At 43.4% G+C, this 23,074-nt stretch overlaps 1 protein-coding gene across 4 annotated transcripts in view; it reads left to right on the top strand.

The window, feature by feature from the left end:
* Positions 1-20,557, top strand: part of MIDEAS (mitotic deacetylase associated SANT domain protein) — a 115,672-nt gene extending 95,115 nt beyond the window's left edge. For all 4 annotated transcript variants that reach the window (XM_077322724.1, XM_077322723.1, XM_077322725.1 and 1 more), the window contains 7 exons: positions 1,489-1,592; positions 3,189-3,264; positions 5,487-5,575; positions 7,612-7,761; positions 9,257-9,457; positions 10,606-10,823; positions 14,299-20,557. In XM_077322724.1, the coding sequence (XP_077178839.1) occupies positions 1,489-1,592; positions 3,189-3,264; positions 5,487-5,575; positions 7,612-7,761; positions 9,257-9,457; positions 10,606-10,823; positions 14,299-14,530 (1,070 nt within the window). In that variant the 3' untranslated portion in view covers positions 14,531-20,557. The remainder of the gene's footprint in view (positions 1-1,488; positions 1,593-3,188; positions 3,265-5,486; positions 5,576-7,611; positions 7,762-9,256; positions 9,458-10,605; positions 10,824-14,298) is intronic.
* The last annotated feature ends 2,517 nt before the right edge of the window (positions 20,558-23,074 follow it).

Here is a 23,074-nt window from a genome sequence, read left to right as displayed (position 1 = left end):
ATCTCCCAGAGATCAGATGATCCTAACCCCTATATGACGCTCTGTACCTTTTACAAACTTGCTGATTTTTTCTTCACTCATTCAAACTGATATTCATAGCCCTTGAATTTTTTTCCTTGAAATTTTGAATTGTGAGAGCCAGACATATTATGCAAATTAAGTACATTGGGTTAGATATAAAGTAATGGCGCATAGAGTTTTCCACTGACAGAACATACCTCTTCTGCCAGTCACTCCTTGTGACTGTGTGAGAATCCACCATTAGCAGAATAGCACCTTTTGGGTCCAGCCTATCTTAATTTTGTTTGGGAACAATGTGAGGCCTTGTGATATTTAGGCATTGTTAAGGAAGTGCTGTATCGACTGTATAGGATGGGGGAGACTTGGCAGTAGTATGTGTGAAAAGGATCTAGGAGTCTTAGTAGACAACACATTGAACATGAGTCAACAGTGTGACTCAGTGGCTAAAAAGGCAAATGGGATTTTGGGCTGTATCAATCAGAGTATTGTGTCCAGATCACGGGAGGTGATGGTACGGTTCTGGTTCGGCCTCACTTGGAGTACTAAGTTCAGTTTTGGGCGCCCCAGTTTGTAGACAAGCTGGAGTGTGTCCAGAGGAGGGCAACAAAGATGGCGAGGGGTTTGGAGACCAAGATGTATGAGTAAAGGTTGGGGGAGCTTGGTCTGTTTAGCCTGGAGAGGAGATGGCTGAAAGAGGATCTGATAGCCATCTTCAAGTATTTAAAAGAGTGGCATATAGAGAATGGAGCAGAGTTGTTCTCTCTTGCCCTGGAGGGACAGACCAGAACCAATGGGATGAAATTAATTCAAAAGAAATTCCATCTAAACATTCAGAAGTTCCTGACAGAGCAGTTTCTCAGTGGAACTGGCTTCCTCGGAAGGTGTTCTCCATTTTTGGACATTTTTAAACAGATGCTGGATAGCCATCTGACAGAGAGGCTGATTCTGTGAATGTTCAAGGAGGTGGCAGGTTACAGTTTATGAGCAATTGGGATGTGAGTGTCCTGCATATTGCAGGGGGTTGGACTAGATGACCCATGAGGTCCCTTCCAACTCTATTATGCTATTATTCTATGACTGAATAGCAAACAAAAGAGTCCTCTAAGGTTGGGGGATATAACCTGGTCAAGCATTTTAGAACATGACCTTTCTTCAGTTACATTAAGTTCTGTGACTGCTTGACAGTTCCCCTTGCCTCCTTTGTTCAGCCAATTGGTGCTAAAAAAACTACTTGGATGATTTTATTATGGTGTGAAAGATTTCAGTCTTCAAGTTAATCATTGTTTGTATCAGTATTTCTTTCTTGGTTCTGGATGGGACAGGCAGTGACAACATAGCCATAAGAAGCAGAGGGCTTTAGCTGATGTAATTGAAGGGAAGTCTGGTAGTTGTTAATCTCCAGGAACTGTTTGGGTTCTTTTTACCTGCCTTATTTTTTTATTGGGTGCTTATTTTACGATGTCACAGTGGAAAATCTGCTGACTGCTGCTTGCTCAAGTATATTTCCTGGAGGTGGTACCAATCAGGAGCTGGCGTTCCACTGCTTACATGAAGCAAAAGGGAATGTTCTGGTAAGTCTCTAGTAGTCCTTGCTGCATTGGGCTGGGCTTGGGTGGTCATCTGGCACTGTAGTGATAAAGAACCTCGGCTTCTAATCTAGAGAAGCAGGTTTGATTCCCCACTCCTCCACATGCAGCCAGCTGGGAGACCTTGGACCACTCACAGTTGTCTCAGAGCTCTTTCAGCCTCACCTACCTCTTGGCATGTTTGTTGTGGGAAAAGGAAGGGAAGGCTAGTAGTGAAAAGCAGGGTACCAAAAACCAGCTCTTCTTCTTCTGTTTGAGTAGTGGCACTAGCCAACCTTATATTGCCCTTTAAATTTTCACTCTCTGTCAGAAGTGAGGTTTGCCCAGAACAACCCATTCCTGATCAACCTCATATCATGCCTTTCCTTGGCGCACTTGGCAGAGGGAGATAATGTTTCTTTGGCTCCCCCATGTTCCTTCCACTGTTAACTGCAATCCGCCTTCTGTCCGTCACTTTCTTAGAAATGTGTGGTGGTTTTAAGCTGGGTACTGTTACTGTCTGTTTATGTCAGAAGTCTGCTTTATTAACTAATAATAATTAAGAGCATCAAATTAGTGCAATTTAGCAATAAAACTTTACTTTGTCAAAAGAGCCACTCTTTTTCGGATTACAGTATAAGATTCCATTCCTGGATATTTTGATTTTTTTTAACATGTATGATTGACTCCTGTGGTCTTTGGGAAACTTTGATTTTTTTAACTCTTTGCCAGCTTCTGTGTAAAAAAAAAGTGTCAGCATAATGTTAGAGTGAAGTGCACCAATAGGGTTGGCCATTGATGGCCTGCTTGCTTTGGAACACAGCTTAGTTGATCTGCTGAATGATTAAATACTGGGTGTTAACTGGCTGTGCCAAGTGTCATTAATTAAGGCACAGTCTCTGTCTAGGAATTTTTCTGTACTCGGGCATATGCTAATAGAGATGGTTATAAAATAAAATAATACATCAGTGTAGGTGAAGAAACAGATTAGAAGTATTAAATCCAAATTAGAAAGAGGAAAAACAATCCCCTGGATAAGAATGTTTAGACGTGGACCTGGAAGATTTGAGTCCTGCTTCACCTTGCTGCTTGTAGGGTGTCACTTGACCAGGTCAGCATCCCTCGGCCAGTTCACTGTAATGGCTGTGGCAGACGAACAGTGTCAGATGCCATACTGTTTCGGTCTTATGGCTGAGAATATAAAGAAGGATTTCCCCTCTAAAATGGTAGGTAACCAGGACAGAGTGTTGAACAAGATACATATCATTTCCTCTAAAAAAGGTCAACTAAATCATCGTATGCTTAAATCATCAGTCACACTCTGGTTATGATATGCTCAGGGCAGTTGAGTCAACAGTTGAATGTTACTTTCGGTTGTTGTCTTTATGTGATGGCTACCCCTCTGGAACCTACCTCAAAGGATTTGTGACTGAGACTGTTAAGCATTCCTAATCCACTCTGAGCCTTGGTACTATGCTGAGCTGAAAATATAAATGAGTGGCTGCAATAAGTAATTGAGGTCACACTTTCTTTGTGGCAAGGTTGCCTGTTCGCTTTTCAGTGTTTTGTTTTAGCACTTGTTAATCTATGGGTTTTCCCTAGGCTGCTCTGACCAAAATGCTGCTGAAGAAGTCTGTGCGGTCCCCACACCACCCACTGGCGGACTATCACTACACAGGTATGCTGAAAGCAACAACTGGGCCCTTCCTCTTTTTAGTCCCCTTCTTCTTAGCTCTATCACAATTTATATAGAAAAGAATTTGAAACAAAATTATAGCCCTGTGGAGATGTGTTTAGATTTGGAAGAGGCTGCTTTGGAACTAAATATTGTAGCTTCTGTTAGCGGTTGTTCAGGTGCTGCTCGTTCCTTTGCTATCCATCTTTGTAGATGGGAAATTGGGTCACACCTGAAGCTCATAGGTTTCCTCTTCACTCACTGGGAACAAAGCCATACCCAAAGTGAGAGATCTGTGCAATAACATATGTAATTTAGTGACAAGGTACTTTTATCTCTTGCTTCACTGTACTCAGTAGGTTTTCCCAGCAGATACAAAAGGCTTTTGTTCTGATCTTTAGAGTATCTGTGACTACTTATGCTTAACTCACAGCTTGCTTCAATATAACTTGCTTTTAACAATGGTGTTAAATATATTGCATGTGTACATGCATGTGAGACGGAAAAAGAGGGAACACAGATAACTTTTGAAAACTAGTAAGGGTCAATCTAGAGCAGGGATGGCCAAACTGTGGTTCTCCAGATGTCCATAGACTACAATTATCATGAGCCCATGGACATCTGGAGAGCCAAAGTTTGGCCACCCCTGCTCTGTTTATATGTGCAGTCCTGTGTAAAGTGCAGTTTGTGTGTGTGTTCTCTTGCAGAATAATGTGAAATCAAAGGGAATAAATTGTGGGTATTTAAAAATCACCCCAAAGGCAGAAGTAATGTCTGCCTACTCTTTTGTGGACACCATAACTAAACCAAACAAAATCCTTATGGCTGCTTGGCTGATGTTGTCTTAGAACTTCTATGCCAAAGCTCCCTGGTCAGCTGTCCAGTGATGCCTGGAGAGGGGACTTAGAATGGAAATTCCACAGGATGTGCTTGCTGCACCAAGTCACTCCCATCAACTCCCCTCCCCTAATTTGTATCCAACAAGCATCAGTATGTTTGTGGTTGTCAATGTTCGGTAACCTCTCTCCCAGGTTTAGGCATCTACTGTGAGCCAGCTTGCTGGGAGGGTTGGGTAATAAATCCAGGAATAATAATAGCCCGCCCTTCCCCGTAGACTCAATACAGTCAGATAAATTATAACAATAAAAATCAATTTAATAAATCTAAATAAAGTTTTAAAATTAAATTAGGTTAAAAAGCTGTCTCTTAATTGCAGTTAAAAGACCAGGGAAGGGGGTTCAATTGGTATTTGGCAGATTTCTTTAAGATGGTACTCTCTTTAAGGTAGGGAGGCCAGCACTTTCTTGTTGTTAGTTTCCTGGCCTCAGCCATAGGCCTGGTGGAATAGCTCTGCCTTACAGGCCCTCTAAAATTGTTTAAAATACTGGAGTGCCCTGATCACACGAGGGAGAGGGTTCCACTAGGCCTGGGCCAAGACTAAAAAAGCCCTGGCCCTCATCGAGGGCAGTTTTACTTCCTTGGGACTGGGGACCTTGAGCATATTTTGATCATATGATGCTAGTGCTCTCCGGGGGACGTAGCTGAAGAAGTGGTCCCATGAATACAAGGGTTCCAGTCTTTATAAGATTCCTTTCAATTCCAGTAGGACTTTCTCATTGTTGGAATGCTGGTCAATAGTATGAGAGATACTTGTACTGCATGTTTGAAATATTATCCATTGTAATGTTCTATTTCCAGACTTCTGTAATAAACACTGTCTTGGACTGTGTATTTACTAAATTGAAATCGATGTATGATTAAATCAATAGGTGATGTGTTTTATATGCTCACTATAATCTAAAAGTGTATGTCTCAATAAAAATTTTGGGTAGGCCACTTAAGAGAACAGCAAATAAAAGTAAAATACACTTTAGAACATTTTTAGTCAAGTATACCTGACATTGACCTAAAAGAAGTGAACAAAAACAGTCAAGGTTCAAATGAGTAACCGTGTTGGTCTGAAGTAGCATAATAAAATCAGAGTCCAGTAGCACCTTTGAGACCAACAAAGATTTATTCAGGGCGTGAGCTTGCGAGTACAAGCAGTCTTCGCCACGCCCTGAATAAATCTTTGTTGGTCTTAAAGTTGCTAAAAAGGTAAAAGTAAAGGTATCCCCGGTGCAAGCACCGGGTCATGTCTGACCCTTGGGGTCAGACCTTGAAACCTTGAAATGTCAGGGACCCTTCAAAGATGTTGATATGCTGCCCACCCTCCTTCGTTGCAGGATCTGATAAGTGGAGTGTACAGGAGAAGAAGCTCTTCAATAAAGGCATTGCTATCTACAAGAAAGATTTCTTCCTGGTCCAGAAACTTGTGAGTTGTTTGTCATTTTCCTAGTACATTGCAAAATAATTGATCTGTGGAACAGATGTAGGTGTCATTGGTTTGTTTACCATAATGTTTTCCAGCCTCCAACTGAATGCTCTAGTATTTTCATGTTATGTAATGGACTGGAAATGCCAGTCATCTCAGTACCAGTTCGTAGGAGATATTTTATCTTACATACAGATAACCTTCCCCTTGAGGAAGCCTGTCATGTATGAAATGGGTGTGAGAGGTTTATTTGTCCTTTGTGTCATGGCAGTTACCTCTTGTACCATTTTGTATGTGTGGTGTATTATTTTGTAACCTGAGAGGATATCTCTGAAAGAAAAATAACTCATGTGCAGCAGTACTCGGAACTGTAGTAATCACAGACTTACTTCTGCTGGTCAGTAGCTGGCTGGGGGGGGGGCACACAGGAGATCGATTATTTATTTATTATATATACCGCCCTCTCCGAAGGCTCAGGGTGGTTTACACGTAACAGAAACAATACAGATAACTCAGTTTATGACAATAACATAGTGATAACGCCAAGCAACATAGTAGAACGATAGGATAGTAAAGGACATTAACTCAGTGCATACTGATATCCTGGTGGATTGGGCAGATGATAACAAAGTTGCATTTACCTTGTAAATATTGTTCATCAAGTACCTTCTGTGTACACATGCCTTCCCTTCTGCCCTGTTGCATGTTCCTTTTTTTGGTAACCCTAGAGGTAGTGAGGGTGGGAGCGCTTCTGAATGGGATTACATGGTTCATGGGTGGGAACAAGCTTCTGGCTCCAATGCACAGCACCCCCTGGAGGCTTTTAGCTGTAAAAACCTCACTGATGGCAGACATGCCCATGTGTAGTCCCCATATGTGCCTGCACAGAAGATACTCAATGAACAGTAGTTACAGGTATATGCAAGTTTGTTATAAACTTCCCAAGTCTTTGGGCTAGAATGAAATAAAAATATAAAACGTTTTTTGCTTTTAAAGGGCCAGCTTGGTGTAGTGGTTAGGAGTGCGGACTTCTAATCTGGTGAGCTGGGTTTGATTCCAAACTCCTCCTCCACATGCAGCCAGCTGGGTGACCTTGAGCTGGCCACAGCATGGATATAGCTGCTCTGACCAAGCAGTAATATCAGGGCTCTCTCAGCCTCACCCACCTCACAGGGTGTCTGTTGTGGGGAGAGGAAAGGGAAGGTGATTGTAAGCTGCTTTGAGACTCCTTCGGGTAGAGAAAAAGCAGCATATAAGAACCAACTCTTCTTCTTGTTGTTGGTTTTTTAAAAACAGTGCAGACCTTTGCAGAGCTACTTCATTCTAAGCCCATTGACTCTGTACAGCAGTGGTCCCCAACCTTTTTCAGGCTGGGGACCGGCGGCAGCAGGGAGGGCGATTGCCCGGCCGCGCATGTGCAGCTGCACATGCGCACATGCGCAGTATGCGGCCAAAAACGCGCATGGGTGGCACTTTCATGCATCCGTGGCCCTGCTTCCCTCTCCCCCCCTCCCACAGTAAGAAGCTTGCCAGGCCGCAAGCTTGCGGCCAGGGAAGTTTCTTTATGCGGAGGGGGGTGGGGAGAGGGAGCTGCGGCCCTGCACCGGGCCACAGCCCGGTGGCTGAGGACCACCGCTGTACAGGATTGCACAATAACCATGATGAAGTGAAACAATAAGCTATGACCATAATTCTGAAAACTGCATGTCTCTGTGCGCTCAGGGTAGTTTCTGGATCTCCTTTTAAAAAGAAGCAAACAGCCCTTCGACATCTTTACCTCTGCATGACAAACTGCTTTTGAAACTCAGGAAATTTCAAGAGTAGTTTTGCAATATGGTTTGCATGAGTGGAGAAGAGCTGCACTTGACAAGGGGGAAAAATCATAAGTTGTCCTGGAAACAAACCAGCCTTTGGCAATAGAAGCTGATCTCAGTGTGACCTGTATTGAAGCACGTGGGTAGGCCTACCAAAATATATTTTTAAAGGAAATGTAAACAATTTGCCTTTTCTCTACCACTGCCCACTCAATATTGCAGATTAAAACCAAGACGGTTGCCCAGTGTGTGGAGTTCTACTATACGTATAAAAAACAAGTGAAAATAGGCCGCAATGGAGCCCTAATCTTTGGGGATGTTGATGCTACTACTGAAAGAGCTGTCAAAGATGAAGCTGAAGTAGACATCAAGGTAACCTACCCTTTGTGGCTTTGAATGCTTATGTGGCATTTTGCGAAGTCATTTTGCGCATGCGCTGGGTTTCTGTGCTTTAATGTGGAGTTTTAAATGTAAGTTGCTGTGATGTAACATGTCGGACTGTAGAGTAAGAAAGAGGGGTTGAGTAAAGTCTGTTACAACTGAGGCAGCTGTAGCCTACGGCCGGGTTGTTCAGAGAGTCTCTTGTGTGAGAGTGAGTGCTGACGGGCGTGTGTGGGAGGAGGAGCTTGAATGGGGTGCTGTAGAGCAGTGGTCCCCAACCTTTTTATCACTGGGGACCGGTCAACGCTTGACAATTTTACTGAGGCCTGGGGGGTGGGTAGTCTTGCTGAGGGGTGTCGCCGCCTGAGCCCCTGCTCCACTTTGCTTTCCCGCCAGCGCCCCTGACTTCCCGCTGCTCGCTGGGGGGCACTGCCAGCAGCGGCTGCACAGTGCCACGCTGAGGGGGCCCTCAGCCATGGCGGCCGCTGGAGAGCACCAAAGGTGAGCCGGCAGCAGAGTGGCAGGGCAGCCCCCGAGGCAGGAACCGGGGAGGAGGACGAGGAGGAGCCGTGGCCCTGTACCGTTCCCCGGCCCGGGGATTGGGGACCACAGTTGTAGAGTGATGTGAGATAAATCGGTGTTCTGTGTGAAACTTATTAGTTGGGATGGGGGGCGTTATGTGGAAGTTACAGGCCAAAGTAAGAAGTGAGAAAATAAGTTTGTGTGGCTAAGCTTATTTAAGGAATCATTATATTATTGTACCTCTGTGAAACCACTACAGTTGTTAACCGTACAGAAACTGTCATGTTTTTTTACTCTATTTGTGTTTGAGAATAATAACTGTTTATTTTAGATTCAAGTGGGTGGTTGTGTTGGTCTGAAGTAGCACATCAACAATGGAGTCCAATAGCACCTTTGAGACCAGCAAAGATTTATTCAAGGCACGAGTTTTCGACTAGAGGAAGAGTGCTTGCACTCAAAAGCTCACACCTTGAATAAATCTTTGTTGGTCTTAAAGGTGCTACTGGACTCTTTTGTTGTTTATTTTAGAGAAAAGGATCCCTTTTTACCTAATAGCCACCCCCACACACTGACTGTTCTGTCATTCTACAGAATACAACTAAGGCATCCTTTTCTTTGGGTTCAGCTAAGAGTTCTAAGGCGAAAGCCTTCGTTGGCAGCAAAAATAAGGAAGGCAAGGAGGCAGCAGAACACATATCACCTCAGAACGCTACAGAGAGGTGCTACAGAGAAAGGGGGAAATGTTACACCTTACATTAGCACTAGATTTTTAAAAATGTTTGTTATCTGTAACTTGATAAGGAGACAGTGAAGCCTGAAAACAGTTTCTTCTTAAGTGTCACTAGCAGAAGCCCTGTGGAATGGTGTCTCTGGATCTTGTTGGCATCAAAGAGATTTTTGCTCAATTACCTTTCTACTGAAGTTAATTTTGAAGAATATTCTGACTATCTTTTTCCTTATGAAGAGTTCCCATAGGCTTACACGTGCTCTTCCTCCCAGAACATATAATGAAGATTATGAAAACACTGACGATGAGGAGTATGAGGAGGAGAGGGAGGAAGAATTGGCTATAAAAGAAGAAATAATAGAAGAGGAAGGGCTACAAGACAAGAACAGCAGCACAATGCCTTCCAAGCCCACACAAGTTCTACACGCCAAAGACCAGGTCAGTGCTGCCTTGAGAGACCCATAGTTTGCAATTATACTTAGCGTTTTGCAAAGTAGCTGACCAGCTCTGAGCAGAGCAGTGTGTTTTTTCCCCTCAATGCTGCTGGTGACTTTGGCTGAGAATATTTTTTACGAAAAGCTGTAGGGCCCAGTATTCTGTGTCCTTCTGGGCCATCAGACATATGTGAGTTGCGAATAATTCTAGAGTTTTAGCCAGGGAACCAGAATTCACCCGTTTACAGAGTGGTTCTTTGCATGTGTGCAGGCTACTAGAGGCAGAGCAAGCACTTTCCTGCTTACTCTGCAGTGTGTATTTTCAAAGTGCCTATTGTGTAAAAGCTCTGTTATCTCACACTCCATTAGCTGTTATGCCAGCTGCCACTGCCTGTAGACAGCAGTAGTGTGGGCTCATAGTCCCAACCATGAATGCTTCCCACTGATGCTGCCTGCTTTCATGAATTGCCTGCATCCAGGATCTCTTGCTTCCTAGAACAATGCTGCCAATCAGCTGCATGGTGGGTAGGGACTTGAAGGGCTGGAATGCTGTACATCCCAGAACTCTAAAGTTCTGTCCCAGTATACAGAAGTATAGAAGGGGGGGGGGCGAGTAGACATGTTCCAACAATGGCTAGAATGTACCCCTCAACACTATATGTCCCAGCCCTTTAAATTGCCTCTGACTGCACAGGTGAAAGCTGGGATATTCTGGGCATGGCCACTTCATCCCCTGCTGTCCTGAGTAGTGCCCATTGCCAGGAGTCTACCTGTTCTTCCTCTACCTGTTTTCATGCTACGGAAGCAGGAAGTTGGTGCCTGCTTGGTTAACTAGCATCTTTGGTTAACTGGCATCCCCAGTTCTCCAACCATGTTGGCGAACATAGTTTTTTATGGGGAATGACAAAGCCTGTGCTTTGTATTCAAGAGATCCTGTGTTCAATCTCTGAATCTTTAGTGTAATAGGCATATCAGGTAGTAGGTCCTCGGAAGAACCTTCCTCTGCCCAAGAACCTGGGAACCTCAGTTGGAATAGCCAGTATGGACCTAGGTGAGGCTGTGGTCTATTCAGTATAGAACAATTTCCTATATATTCACCTTTTAGGAATTCTTGGTATATCTTGTTGGTAATAATTATCTCTTTCTATGAAGGCTGGCAGCATCCTTTCAGAAAAATGTTGGGAGTCTGATGCTCCTCGAGGGACAGAAGCTAGAGGGAGAGCTTCAAGGAGGACAAAAGAGACTCCCATTAAATATCGAAAGACTTCACCACCTGCACAGAAGAGAAAACGAAAGCCAAAGCCTAAACAAGACACCACCAACAAAGACCAGAATCAAGAGGAAGAGTTTCCATGTAAAAAATGTGGCAGGTAAGTTGAGGAAAAAACTCTCAGATGTAGAAAAAAAAGATTCTAGCGTCCCTTCTCTACTGCAGGGAATCATGAATGTGGAAGTAGCAGCTTCCATGGCGCTGTGTGTGTACAACTGCTACCTTCTTCCAATATTTGTAGATTGCAGAAGTAGCCCCACTTTACAGCCTTGGTCAGCTGCTTCCCGATGGGTACATTTCAGAAGGGTAGAGAGATCTGCAGATATTCATCTAGTCTTCCTTACGTTGATCCCTGTCTTGCTCTTGTCTCAGTCAGGCTCACTCAGTCTCCTCAGCAACCAGCATCCTGGGCCTTTAATAATGTGTGCTTACCCTCTTAGGGCACCTGTGCTGAGTCTGTACCCACATGGTTTTTTGGGGTTCAGTCCTGCTGATTTCTGTTCAAATCAGATCTGGATCTTGCCAGAGATTTACAACCATCATTTCCCCTGACTGGAAAGAGCATTTACCCACCTGCTGTAATCTGCACCCAGATAGACTCTTCTCCTTGGAAACCAGAAAAACCTGATTGCGGGGACTTTTTTCTCCCCCCTCCCTTTGTTTGATTGGTCTATTGATTGGCTGGTTTCCAGCAGGAGCAGCCCCTTTAACTTCTGATAGTTTCATTGCAATATTCCCCCCTTAAGTGAATTGATCATCAGCATTAATATCAGAAGTAAAGATGAGCTGTTTATTCCTTCATGGGCTTCACCGGGTGGGAGGGGGAATGCTCCCTAGGACTACCCTCTTTCTAGTCTTAAAAAAAAAGTGACAGGGATGTTTTACACTGGGATTTCTTTGTTTAAAAAACAATTGTGTGGAGGTACGTTGTCCCTTCTCCCAATCTGCTGCACGTGTTTGAGGAGGGAATGCTTGCATAAAAGGCAGTGAATATTCTGAACAGGGGCACAGGCAGCCAACTCTAACATAGCCAAGGTAGCTCAGTAAGTAAGCGCCTTGCAACACCAACTTTATGAGTTCAAGGCTGGTTGTGGGTCTTTTTCCCCCATGCAGAAGTTTTATTTAATTGTTTACTTTCGAAAATCACATATTTTAAATGGTGCATTTTAAAGCATGAGCTGTTCAAAAGCAAAATAAATAAATAAAATGTCCTACATGAGGAAAAAAGACCCACAGCCAGCCTTGAACTCATAAAGCTATGGCTTCAAGGGAAGTGCTTTACTCACTGAGCTATCTTGGCTAAGGTGAAGCTGGCTACCTGTGCCCCTATTCAGAACATTCACTGCCTTTTTGCAAACATTCTCCCCCCTCCCCAGCCCAAACACATGCAGCAGATTGGGAGAAGGGACAGCATTTGAAGACAACCACAGTTTCATCTTTAACTCCTTCTGATAAGAGAGATTGATGCACTACTTAAGGGACCAGGAAAAGCAGAAAAATTCTTCCACAGGCTAGAAGCTTAGACACAATCAACCAATCAGGAGAAACTTCAGCACAACATCAATGATGGAGATGCAGCTACAGTGGGTGGGGAGGAGAAAAGCTGAACAAAGCAGCCCATCTGTGCCCAAAGTAGAGTGCCATGGCTCCCATTTCTCTGATGAACCACTCTTGGATATGCCGGGGAATAAGTAGTTTGACTCCAGGGTCAGTGCTCACCTGTGCAGATGAGGGGAGAAATCCCGGCTGGAAATCAGTATCAAATGTAGAAGGCTTTTGTTTATCTGAACCCAACCAACTTTAAGAGCCCAGTGCAGATAAGCCCCTGGTTGCTCACAAGAGGCTGGGAGCCCTTCTCTTCATTGTTGTGGCATCGTAGCTACAGCTTTCTGCCCATGCTGCTGTTCAGCTGTTGTGGTGGAGCCTCAACAGTCCTCACCATCGTGAAAAGCCACCAGTGGGGTTCCCGCAGCTCAGGATATGGATATCATATATACCCAGAACTGCATGGTTATTATAACAGCAGGAACTGATTAAAAGCAGAAGCAGCTTCGCTTCAGTTTGTATGTCTCTCTCAGTCTCCTGAAGCTAGACTAGGAAAACAGTGTCTGTTGCCTGTAGGTCTTGTTATGTTGGAAAGCTGGGTTCTCTGCCAGGACTTCAAAAACTTAGTGAACAAGAAGCCTTATGCACTGAAGAGAATGGAATCTCTGCCCAGCATGTTTATGTGATGGATGAGATACCGTGACGGTTATGGTGATACAAAGGAACCCTGGTGTCTCTTTGCCTGGGGGAGAGAAGAGGAAGATGCTGTTTAGCAGATAGAGAACAACCTTTTCCAGTCCACTCGTCCTTTGACGTGTTAACGCCTTTTGATTGGAAGGTCTAGGTTTGGATGGGGTTGAGCCCAGAGAAAAAGCATGACAGGCAACTTATTGTATGCGGCTTACAAAATTAAACATAGGGAGTTCACTGTACATCCTTATCCAGTAAGACTGTTTGGCTGGAGTATTCAGTTGGATATATTGTTATTGGATATACTATAACTTGTGAATCACTTGCTGTATTGCTGGTGAGCAAAGTTAAGGATACGAGTGTTCGGCTGTTTACAAAGTAGCTTATTTCTGCAATTGCTTATAGAAAAAGGAAGCTGGAAATTCTAAGGCTCTATTCCTTAAGCTGCACCTGGCTTCTTCAGAGGAGGACTTGCCCCTGATTCCTCTGTCTTTCTTTGTTCATCTCCAATATGTGAAAAGTGATGCAGGATTGGTAGCTAAAAATTAACTCCAGTTATTTGTAGTGTCCAAACGCAGATTAGCTAGTCAATACACACACAATGCACAAAATATCAGTAAACCATGGAGCAAGTAACACTGAAACATTATATAAGAATGAAAAAGGATGAACATTGACATTTCCAGAAAGATATTTTTAAAATTAGTTTTTAGAGACCTTAGGACACAAATTAAAACCTGTAACCTGTTTGTATATGTTAGATCCGATTTCTATATTTTTAAAGGCATTGACATAGAAGATTAGTCTGTCAGTGACTGTTACCCATACTAGCTAATAACAAACACTTCCCTAATCAGAGGCAGTGTGATTAAGCAGCCCCATGCCAGAAACAAGCAAGGAACGGCTATTTCCAGTTGTGCCCAGTCTTTTCAGAGCTGCTGGGGAGCCTCTAGCCGGCCACTGCTGGAAGCAGAATGCTGGACCAGACGAACCTTGAGTCTGATCCATCAAGGTGGTGGTTCCTGGGCTAGCACTTCTTGTGCTTGTTTTTCCGTGTCGCAATTTAGGCCCAAGTGCATGCTACAGACTCAAGGTGACTTATTGTAGATGATGCAGAGGCCATTGTCAAGGATCCATAGTGAGCCCTGGTCTCCCAGTAGACTGCCCTGTCTCAAGTAGGATGGCACGAGAGCGGCTGTGGTTAATTTATTCCTCAGGGAGATCTTGCTCTTGAAGGAAGCTCTGAGCTTTCTAAGGAAAGGCTGGCCAATGAAGAGACGGGGGACACAGGCAAGGCAGACAGAAAACAATGACGTCGTGCCGCTTCTGTTTCCCCACAGGGTCTTCTACAAGGTGAAAAGCCGCAGCGCTCACATGAAGAGCCACGCCGAGCAGGAGAAAAAGGCAGCTGCTCTGAAGCAGCGAGAGAAGGAGGAAGCCGAGGCGGCGGCAGCGGCGGCGGCGGCAGCGGCAGCAGCTCGCAGCCAGACACAACATGAACAAAGCAGCGAGAGTGGCAGCAGCAGTGGCAGCAGCAGCAGTTCCAGCTCTGATGAAGAGGGAGAGGTTTAGCCAAGGGAGCGAGGAGGCTGAGAGCACAACCAGGCCGGAGCCGCTTACTCATCGCCCATCACCTGGGCAGAGTCCGGACTCCTGCCTTCCGCTTGCCTTGCTGAATGCCGCTGGAGTTGAACTGGTGGATTAAAAGAATAATATGTGACCTTGAGATTTTTATTTTTTAAAAAGAGCCAACGTTTTATGAATCATTTTATTTATAAAATTGAACAAATGACTTTGGAATAGGACTCCGTTTTCCTTTCATACAAGCCACCCTTTGTTGGACTTCGTAGTCAGCCTTAGATGCGACATCTGCACCCGAGGAGAAGAAGAATGTGCAGAGACTAAACGTGTCTCGGTGTTGACACAAATGATTTTAAGAGCTTTCCTAAGTGACTCAAGGAATCCAGGACTTTTCCTCCTACTGCTATGTTTTCCTGTCTCCTAGTTTTCTGGCCAATTCAACCCTTGCTACTGGTATCAATCCACCTACTTAGGGATACAAGCAATATATGTTTTTCCTCCTCTTTCCTATGCTTTCTACAGCAGGTAGGTGCCAAGACAAGCCTTTTCGTGAACAGGACAGCCATCCCCAAAGAGAATGAACCCCCAAAAGACACAAACAGCAGCATAGCAAGTATTCTTCCTCAAAGGAGCTGGCCCTTCACTGTTGGGGGTGGGGAATGCCACCGAGAGCTTATTGTATTTGGGCACACTTGTTGCAAATTAAAGCAAACCTCAATAACTAGGGAGGCCATAGGCCAGTGTGAGAGCACATGTGGTGTTTGCACAATGGCCCAGGTTCACTCCCTAGCATTTTCAGATGAACAGTATCTCAGGTAGCAGGGCTAGGATAGAGTTCTGCCCTGGGGCGTTGCAGAGCCAGTCCCAGTCTGTATAAACACTAATGGTCTTGGTAGGCCGATTGTCCGACTTCCCGTAAGACAGTTTTATGTGTTCCTTAGCTTAGATTATGGCCGCTGTGGTCATTTTGCCAAGACATAGTATTGAGAATCCTCCTGGAACCCACTGTGAAACTGCCCTGCGTTTGTATCTTTGAGAACTTGGATCTGTTATGTCTTACTCTCCTTCCTCATCTTACCTAGTTCTTTATAAATATGCCACAAGGGAATAGCCAATCTTAAAAGATGACAATTGAAAAGTTGTACTACTTTTAATTTATTCTGAAAGTCCCTCTGAGAAGGGTCAGCAAAACATGGGGAATAAGAAGAATTCATGTTTTTTTTTCCATTCCTTCCTTCTATGTTGGAAGAGCCCAATGGCTGAGCTGTGTGCAGAATGTTCTCTTGTGAAAGGGGAAAAATCAAGGACCTCTAGTAGCTAACAAGCAATTTTGCCCACAATTTTGCTGTGAGGAAAACATTGATGTTCTCAGCTTGTGTGTATGTGGCAGAGTACAATGATTGTTTAGGGGTGGGGTGGGACAGGCAGAAGGCACCTCAGTAATTGACATGCAGAGAATGCATAGCAGGTTATTGATAGAACACATCTAGTTATATAACTGTCAGTGATAATGTTTTATTGCTCATGAGCATTTGAACATGTCTGGTGATCAGTTAAAAGGCTCTGCAGTTAAGTGGGCAGCTGTATATGATGCTCAGCAAATAGGTCTGTAAACTTACATCTAGTAAGGCATGAAAATTCTGCCCTATAATATTGTAGAAATCCAAAGTATTCATTTATAAGAAGAGTTCGGTTTTTTTATACCCTGCTTTTCACTGCCTGAAGGAGTCTCAAAGGGGCTTCTAATTATCTTCCCTTCTTCTCCCCACAACAGACACCCTGTGAGATAAGTGAGACTGAGAGAGTTCTGACAGGACTGCTCAGTCAAAACAACTATCAGGACTGTGACTAGCTCAAGGTCACCCAGCTGGTTGCATGTAGAGGAGCAGGGAAAACCTAGCCTACCAGACTAGAAGCTGCCACTCTTAACCCTACACCACACTGGCATTAGTGTCTATCATACAAATTTTAGTGACTTTGCTTGCATATTTCTGTTGCTAAATGCCCCCTTGTTCTCATAATAGAAATTTGGGTGGGGTGGCACAAGCCCATAACACCCAGGGCCTGTTTCAAATACGAAAAGCCTAGAGACACTTTCATATGCGGTGGAAGGTTTCTGCTGAGTAGATTCTTCCTCAGCCCATGGACTTTGCATACTTGATAACTTGTACCAGTTCTGTGGAGTTAAGGTACCCGGCCATCTGCCTGTGAGAAGAAGGAAGGGCTCTCCAAAGTATTTTATGATTAAACTCAAGGGAGTTTTTTTTCACCCCAATACCATCATTCCCACATCTCTAAATTCTGCTGTATGAGACAAAGTAATATTCTGATCACAGTTTCAGTTGATAGGATTTGGGGGGGGGGAGGTGTTGTTAACAGAAATAAAACTTTTAAGTGGTAAAGATAAACAGGTGCCTTGTGATATCTTAGGCCAGAATTATTTTTTTATTCCAGCTCAAGCTTTTTCAAACTGGAGTTCACTTCCTCAAATATTTATCAGTGGATCCTTTTCGTCAACAAGATTTGTGACTCCACATCCATTACAGATATTAACTCTCTTAGCATAAGCAGTGGTCTGTTTTATTCATGAGTAGAATTTGGGTGGTAGAAAGTGCCTTCAAGTCATGGCTGACTTACGGCAACCCTGCAAGGTATTTAAGGCAAGATACATTCAGAGGTGTTCGCCGTTGCCTGCCTGCATGTGACCACCTTGGCAATCCATGACGGTCTCCTATCCAAATACCAGCCAGGGCTCACCATGGTTAGCTTCCAAGATCTGACAAGATAGGGCTACCCTGGGCTATCCAGGTCAGGGGGAGTAGAATCTTACATAATTACATTCCACGCTGCCCTTCTTACATTTCCTAGCTCCTGATTCTGCTGTTTATTTATCAATCCTCCTACACAAAATGACTGCATCAAGTCAATAGCATCTGAAGAAGTGAGCTTTAATACAAGCGTTTATGTGGTGATATTGTAAGATGCTGCCTGTGGATTTTCTTGCTGCAGCAGTCTTTTGTGAAGCGTGGCTGTACTTTGGAGGCATGAGGATGGGTCCAGTAAAGTGTTCCCAACGTGCAAGGACTTCTGCCCTCTGAGTAACTTTCATGGCTCCCCTCCCAGGGCAGCCCAAAGGCTGCCAGAGGAGGAGGAGGAGGAGCCCCATAAGTCCTTACACACATGGATATGCTGTGCTGGATCTACCCTATGGTTTATTAATGTGCATGTGACCATGTTCTAAAAGGAAAAAAGTGGTAGAACGACTTGAGAAGGAGAAGAAGAGTTGGTTCTTATATGCTGCTTTTCTGTCCCCGAAGGAGGCTCAAAGTGACTTACAGTCTCTTTCCTTTTCCTCTCCCCACAACAGACACCCTGTGGGGTAAGTGAAGCTGAGAGAGGTCACCTAGCTGGCTGCATGTGGGGGAGTGCAGAATCGAACCCGGCATGCCAGATTAGAAGTCCGCACTCCTAACCACTACACCAAGCTGCATTTCCCCCTCCCAAAACCAAAAAAGCAAATGATATTTCATTACAGAAGATTTCTAAATAGATATACAGCAGGTATATATATTTATATTTTTCTTTACAACCCTGAAGGGCAGGAACTTTTCTCCTGGACATGAAAGCTAAGATTTGGAGACTTCTGTAAAATGTGTTATACTCTGTGTTGGAAGTTTCATTGAGCAATTCCAAATAAGATCATGTCCCAGCAGTTTTTTGGTTCTTCTGAAAGCTCTTAGATTGCAAGTTAATGGAGATTATATATATATGTAGATGGCTCTGGGAAAAATAGCCATATTATAGTTAACCTTTGGATTTAAATCCTTCCTTCTCAAATGAGATGGAGCTGTCCGGAAGAGAGGTTGTTTTTTGACAACGTGTGAGTTTACGTCCTGGAATGATTTTTATGTGGTCCCTAGCCAACAGCTGACCATGTAATCTGACTGACTGACTGCAGTTGTGTTCTGAAAGGGATGCCAGAGCACTTGGTTTGCGTGCCTCATGTCCCTGGCATTCCCAGTTTCAAGAGGGTCAGAGCTGGGCAAGCTGTTGCCAGTCACAGGAGAACAGAGAATTGTCCGATGGTTTAAGGCATCTTCGTTTCACAGTAGAGAAACATCTTTGAATTTGTTCAGAAGCAGCATAGGGCAAATCAAACTCTTCCAGCACTTGGTGCTCTCTGAGAACCCTAGCGCCTGGTGCCTAGAAGCGCTTCACACTCCTCCATCAACTCAGAAGTAGTTTTTAAAATCTGACAGGCTCCTTCCCCATCTTTCCGTGGAATCTGATAGTACTCTGCAGCCTGAGGATCTTTGGTTCACAAAACATTTCATTTTGTAACAGCTGATTATGAAGACGCTCTATTAGGGACTATAGGTAGAAATCAGCCTATTTTCTACAATCTTGCAACTGAGCTGCATGCTGCCGTGTCACATTTGGCAAGACTGTTATTTTAAGTTCTTGCAGAGGGGAAAACATGTCTAGAAAAGTATGAATTGGAAATGGTGCCATCCTTTAACTGGGCCCACTGAGCAGCCGACTAAAATGCTCCCTGACTAAGCTAGTTACAGGGTTGAATGCTATGAATCTGTTTTGCAAATAGTGGAAAAGGTATGTTCTATTGGTGGTTCTTCTAGTGAAACTGATTTATAGGCGCCAGTTCAGTGGTTGGGCAGTTAGCATCCCATCTATCATACAATAAGCCTGAAATCCTATTTGCATGGGTGGATGCCATAAAGTCAAAGCCAACTTTTGGTGACCCCAGCAAGGGGCTTTCAAGCCAAGGTAGTTGGCCATTGCTTGCCTACTGCGGAGTCTGTCATGGGGTCTCCCATGCAGGTACTAACCCTCACAATAAAAGTTATCTGGACATTCTTTATCCATATCAGCCTCCAGCTTTTTTCTTCTTGTTACCGTATGATTGTCGTCTACTGTATATGAAAAAACTAAGATTGAGAGATTTTTTTGCTGCTGTCACAAACATTTGTATCCTAAGATCTTTTTCCATTCAAGCCTTTCCACTAGTGCAGTTTCACACCTATTAATTACTAGTGTGCACTTTATAGGACTTAGTGTTTGGGATGTAGAAACAGCACAAATATTTGTCCCTGTGGCGCTCCCCCTCCCCCCCAAAAATGTCTAAAAACCTTCTACTTGGGTTTAGCTGCCACTTTTATCTCATAACATTTGCCACCATGCAGAGGCTGAAATCCTCCATGCCCTGGGTGCAACTGCTATGCATTTCAGAAGGCTGCTTGGGATTCCTGTTCAAGCCATGTTGAAATGAGTGAAGATTTTGTGGCTGGCTGCAGTGCCAGAGAGACTGTGGCCCTAATCTTCAGCTGCTTACATTTCCTCTTCCCTCCCTCCTGCCCACCCTTCTGAAACATGGGGTTTGTATCAACAGCTGAGCCTATAAAGGTCCCAGCTGCTCGTGTTCAGGAGGAGACAAATATATATATTTTTGTAAAATATATTTGAGCTTGGGCTTTATTTCTGTTTTTTAAAAAAGCACCTATACATCTTCAAGTTTTATGATGGTTTTCCTGAAGCTCACATTTGGTACAAATTAGCAGTTCTTGGATGTAAGTTTAATTTGTAATGCTGGAGCTTTTTGTGTATTGTACAGAAATAGTCTCCTTGTAAGTATTATAAATGCTTTATTAAAGTACAGAGCTTTTATTTTAACAAATGAGCAAGAACTGCCTTTTGCTGCACCTTTTAAAAAGACTGTTACATATTAAATATTGTACATACAAAAATATTATATACCTCTTGTGTACAGATGTCATAGACCATACAATTTATTTTTGTGCTTTTTTTTATAAAATATTAATACACTAAAAGTCTTGCTGATGTGATTAATATACTCATGTAACTTATTTACTTCTGGATGTTCCATTGTATCTTTTTAAACCTTTTATTAAATAAGGTTTAAAAACAACTTTTTTAACAAGTATTTTTAATTGAATGTTTAAAAATAAGATGGTGCTTTTTTGGGCATAATTAAATATGATCTATGTGCTGCAAAAAGGGTATGTGTTTTCCTACTAGTTGTTTTGATTACTATATATTTTCTTTCATTGCCTTAGTTTTGTGAACCACGTTGTAGCCAAACAAAGGGGATTCCTGCATGGAAACAGGCATCTGTATCATCTAAACCAAGGGTGGCCAAACTGTGGCTCTCTGGTTGTTCATAGACTACAATTCCTATGAGCACGTGCTGGCAGGGGATAATGGAAATTGTTGTTCATGGACACCCACAGTGCGGCCATCCCTGGTCTAGATCTACCCACTTTCTTTGGCCTGAAAGTTAATCTCCATCTTAAGTACCCATTTATTCTTGCCAACTTCCCCAGTTCTCCTGTCTGTGTTAAACTGTTCACAGCCAGGGCTGAATTCTGAAACTGTTAATACTGGACACTTCTGAAGTCATGTTGAAGTCTCCTCGGCATCCAGCTCATAAGTCATTCTCTGTTCAGCTGGTTACATAACATCCACTCTCTTGAAGTAGCCTGTCACTCAAGGCTGTCTGGCTCTGGAAAAAATGAACCCTTCATAGACCTTTAGCTGTTCATACAGCATGTCTCAGTTTTTAAGAAGTGCAGTCTGTCACAGGGTGTTTTATCTCTCGTTGGTAGCTGTGTACATTCAAAAACATGTGTCCATCATACCTCCCAATGGTCTTCATGTGTTATCCCTCTTCTTCACATCTTCATTGTCTTCTCTGTTTTATCTTTCCTCAGTTGGTCATCTATGTGCTACTCATAGTTTTTATTAATTTGCTATTTTCCTGTGGTTTCAAACACACTTTGATGTCTGTAGTTTCTTACTAGATGGCTATAATCTTTTCAGAGGTGACAAGCCACCAAGGAAAGGTGATTCACCAAACTGTTGTACTATCTGCATCTTGATGAAATGGTAATGAATAAATTAGCAAGTGCATTGAACAGAGAATACAACACAATTACCCCTGCTGTAACAAAGGGTTTGTTAAGTAAAGCCATTATGGTTGGGATGAGCAGTGGTAAATCACCAGCTTGCTGCAAAGAGGAGATAAACAGGGTGAAGTTTCCAGCCCTGGTGCAGGTGTAGTATGGTCTCAAGCCTGCTTTTGCTGAGGTAATCTGGGGAAAATTCGTAGGTGAAGGCCCTTAATCCTTCCTGTGCTTTCGAATTTCCCACATAACATGATCCACCTCCCAAATTGTTTTCACTACAACTACAACCACTAGAGAAGAAAAGCAATCAAACCGTGCAGCCGGGAGCAGTCCTAGGGATGTAGTAGGTGCAAGTATGGGAAAGAAAAAACAATTTCCTCTCCCTGCTATTTCTCCTATGTAAATACATTGCATAATATCATGATAGCCCAACACAAGCACAGTATTTGCTGGGTGCATATATATATATATTTAGTGCACCTGTTGTGCATCTCCACACTTTCTCCTCCTGGGCAACGTTTCTTCAAAAATCAAGCCTGGGAGCAACCAGTTCTTCCCATCCAATAGGTTTACAGAATGCAAATTGGCTGTTGTTCTTTTGTGACAGTCATACAGCCTTCATCTGGAGCAGTGCTTAAAAAATAAGGTTTCAGAACACCCAAAGCTAACGGGGAATGGGGGGGGGGGTTCAGAACACCCAAATATGGTTTCAGAACACCCAAATTCAGAATCAGCTACACGGGTGAAGGTAGGGAAAGGAAAAGCACTGAGACTTAAGAAAGAAAGAAAGAAAGAAAGAAAGAAAGAAAGAAAGAAAGAAAGAAAGAAAGAAAGAAAGAAAGAAAGAAAGAAAGGTACATCTACACCCATAGACTGTTTTGTGGTAATTCCTCTGTGTTTGCTTTACCCTTAACTCTATGAAGCCAGGACAGGATTAAAATACAATACTCCAACATTAAGATTGCTGCAGGACTTGCATCCAAATGAATATACATGGGATCCAGCTGCACATCTAATTCATAGTAATGACATGAAATGTCCTACCCATGATTATTAAAGCAACAGCAGCCTCTGTAATTATAGGACTTACTCCCATATAATTGTGTGCCATGGTGTTGAGTCATTCATTACATATATCCTGTAAACTTAGTTTCTTACTCTTGTAACAACTACCAATAATCAAATTGTTTTTTGCCATCAAGCCACAGTTGACCTAAGGAGACCTCACAGGGTTTTCAAGGCAAGAGAAGTTCAGAGTGGGTTGGTCATTGCTTAACTCTAAATAACAATCTTGGACTTGGGGAGGGGTCACGGCTTAGTGGTAGAGCTTCAATCCCCAGCGCCTCCAGTTCAAAGGACCAGGTAGCAGATGATGCAAAAGACCCTGGAGAGCTGCTGCCTGTTTGAGTAGACACTACTGACTTTAAAGGACCCATGTTCTGGTTCAGTATAAGGCAGTTTCATGTGACTTCCTCCTGGTCTCCCATCCAAGTTCTAACTAGTTTCCAAGATCTGATGAAATTGTGCTATCCTGAGCCCTTCAAGTCAGGGCACTTTGCTATCACTCTTACAGCAATCAAATATAAATACTTAA

This window comes from Paroedura picta, chromosome 2, assembly GCF_049243985.1.
Source record: "Paroedura picta isolate Pp20150507F chromosome 2, Ppicta_v3.0, whole genome shotgun sequence".
NCBI classification, from domain to species: domain Eukaryota; kingdom Metazoa; phylum Chordata; class Lepidosauria; order Squamata; family Gekkonidae; genus Paroedura; species Paroedura picta.
This window is presented reverse-complemented; position numbering and strand designations above follow the sequence as displayed.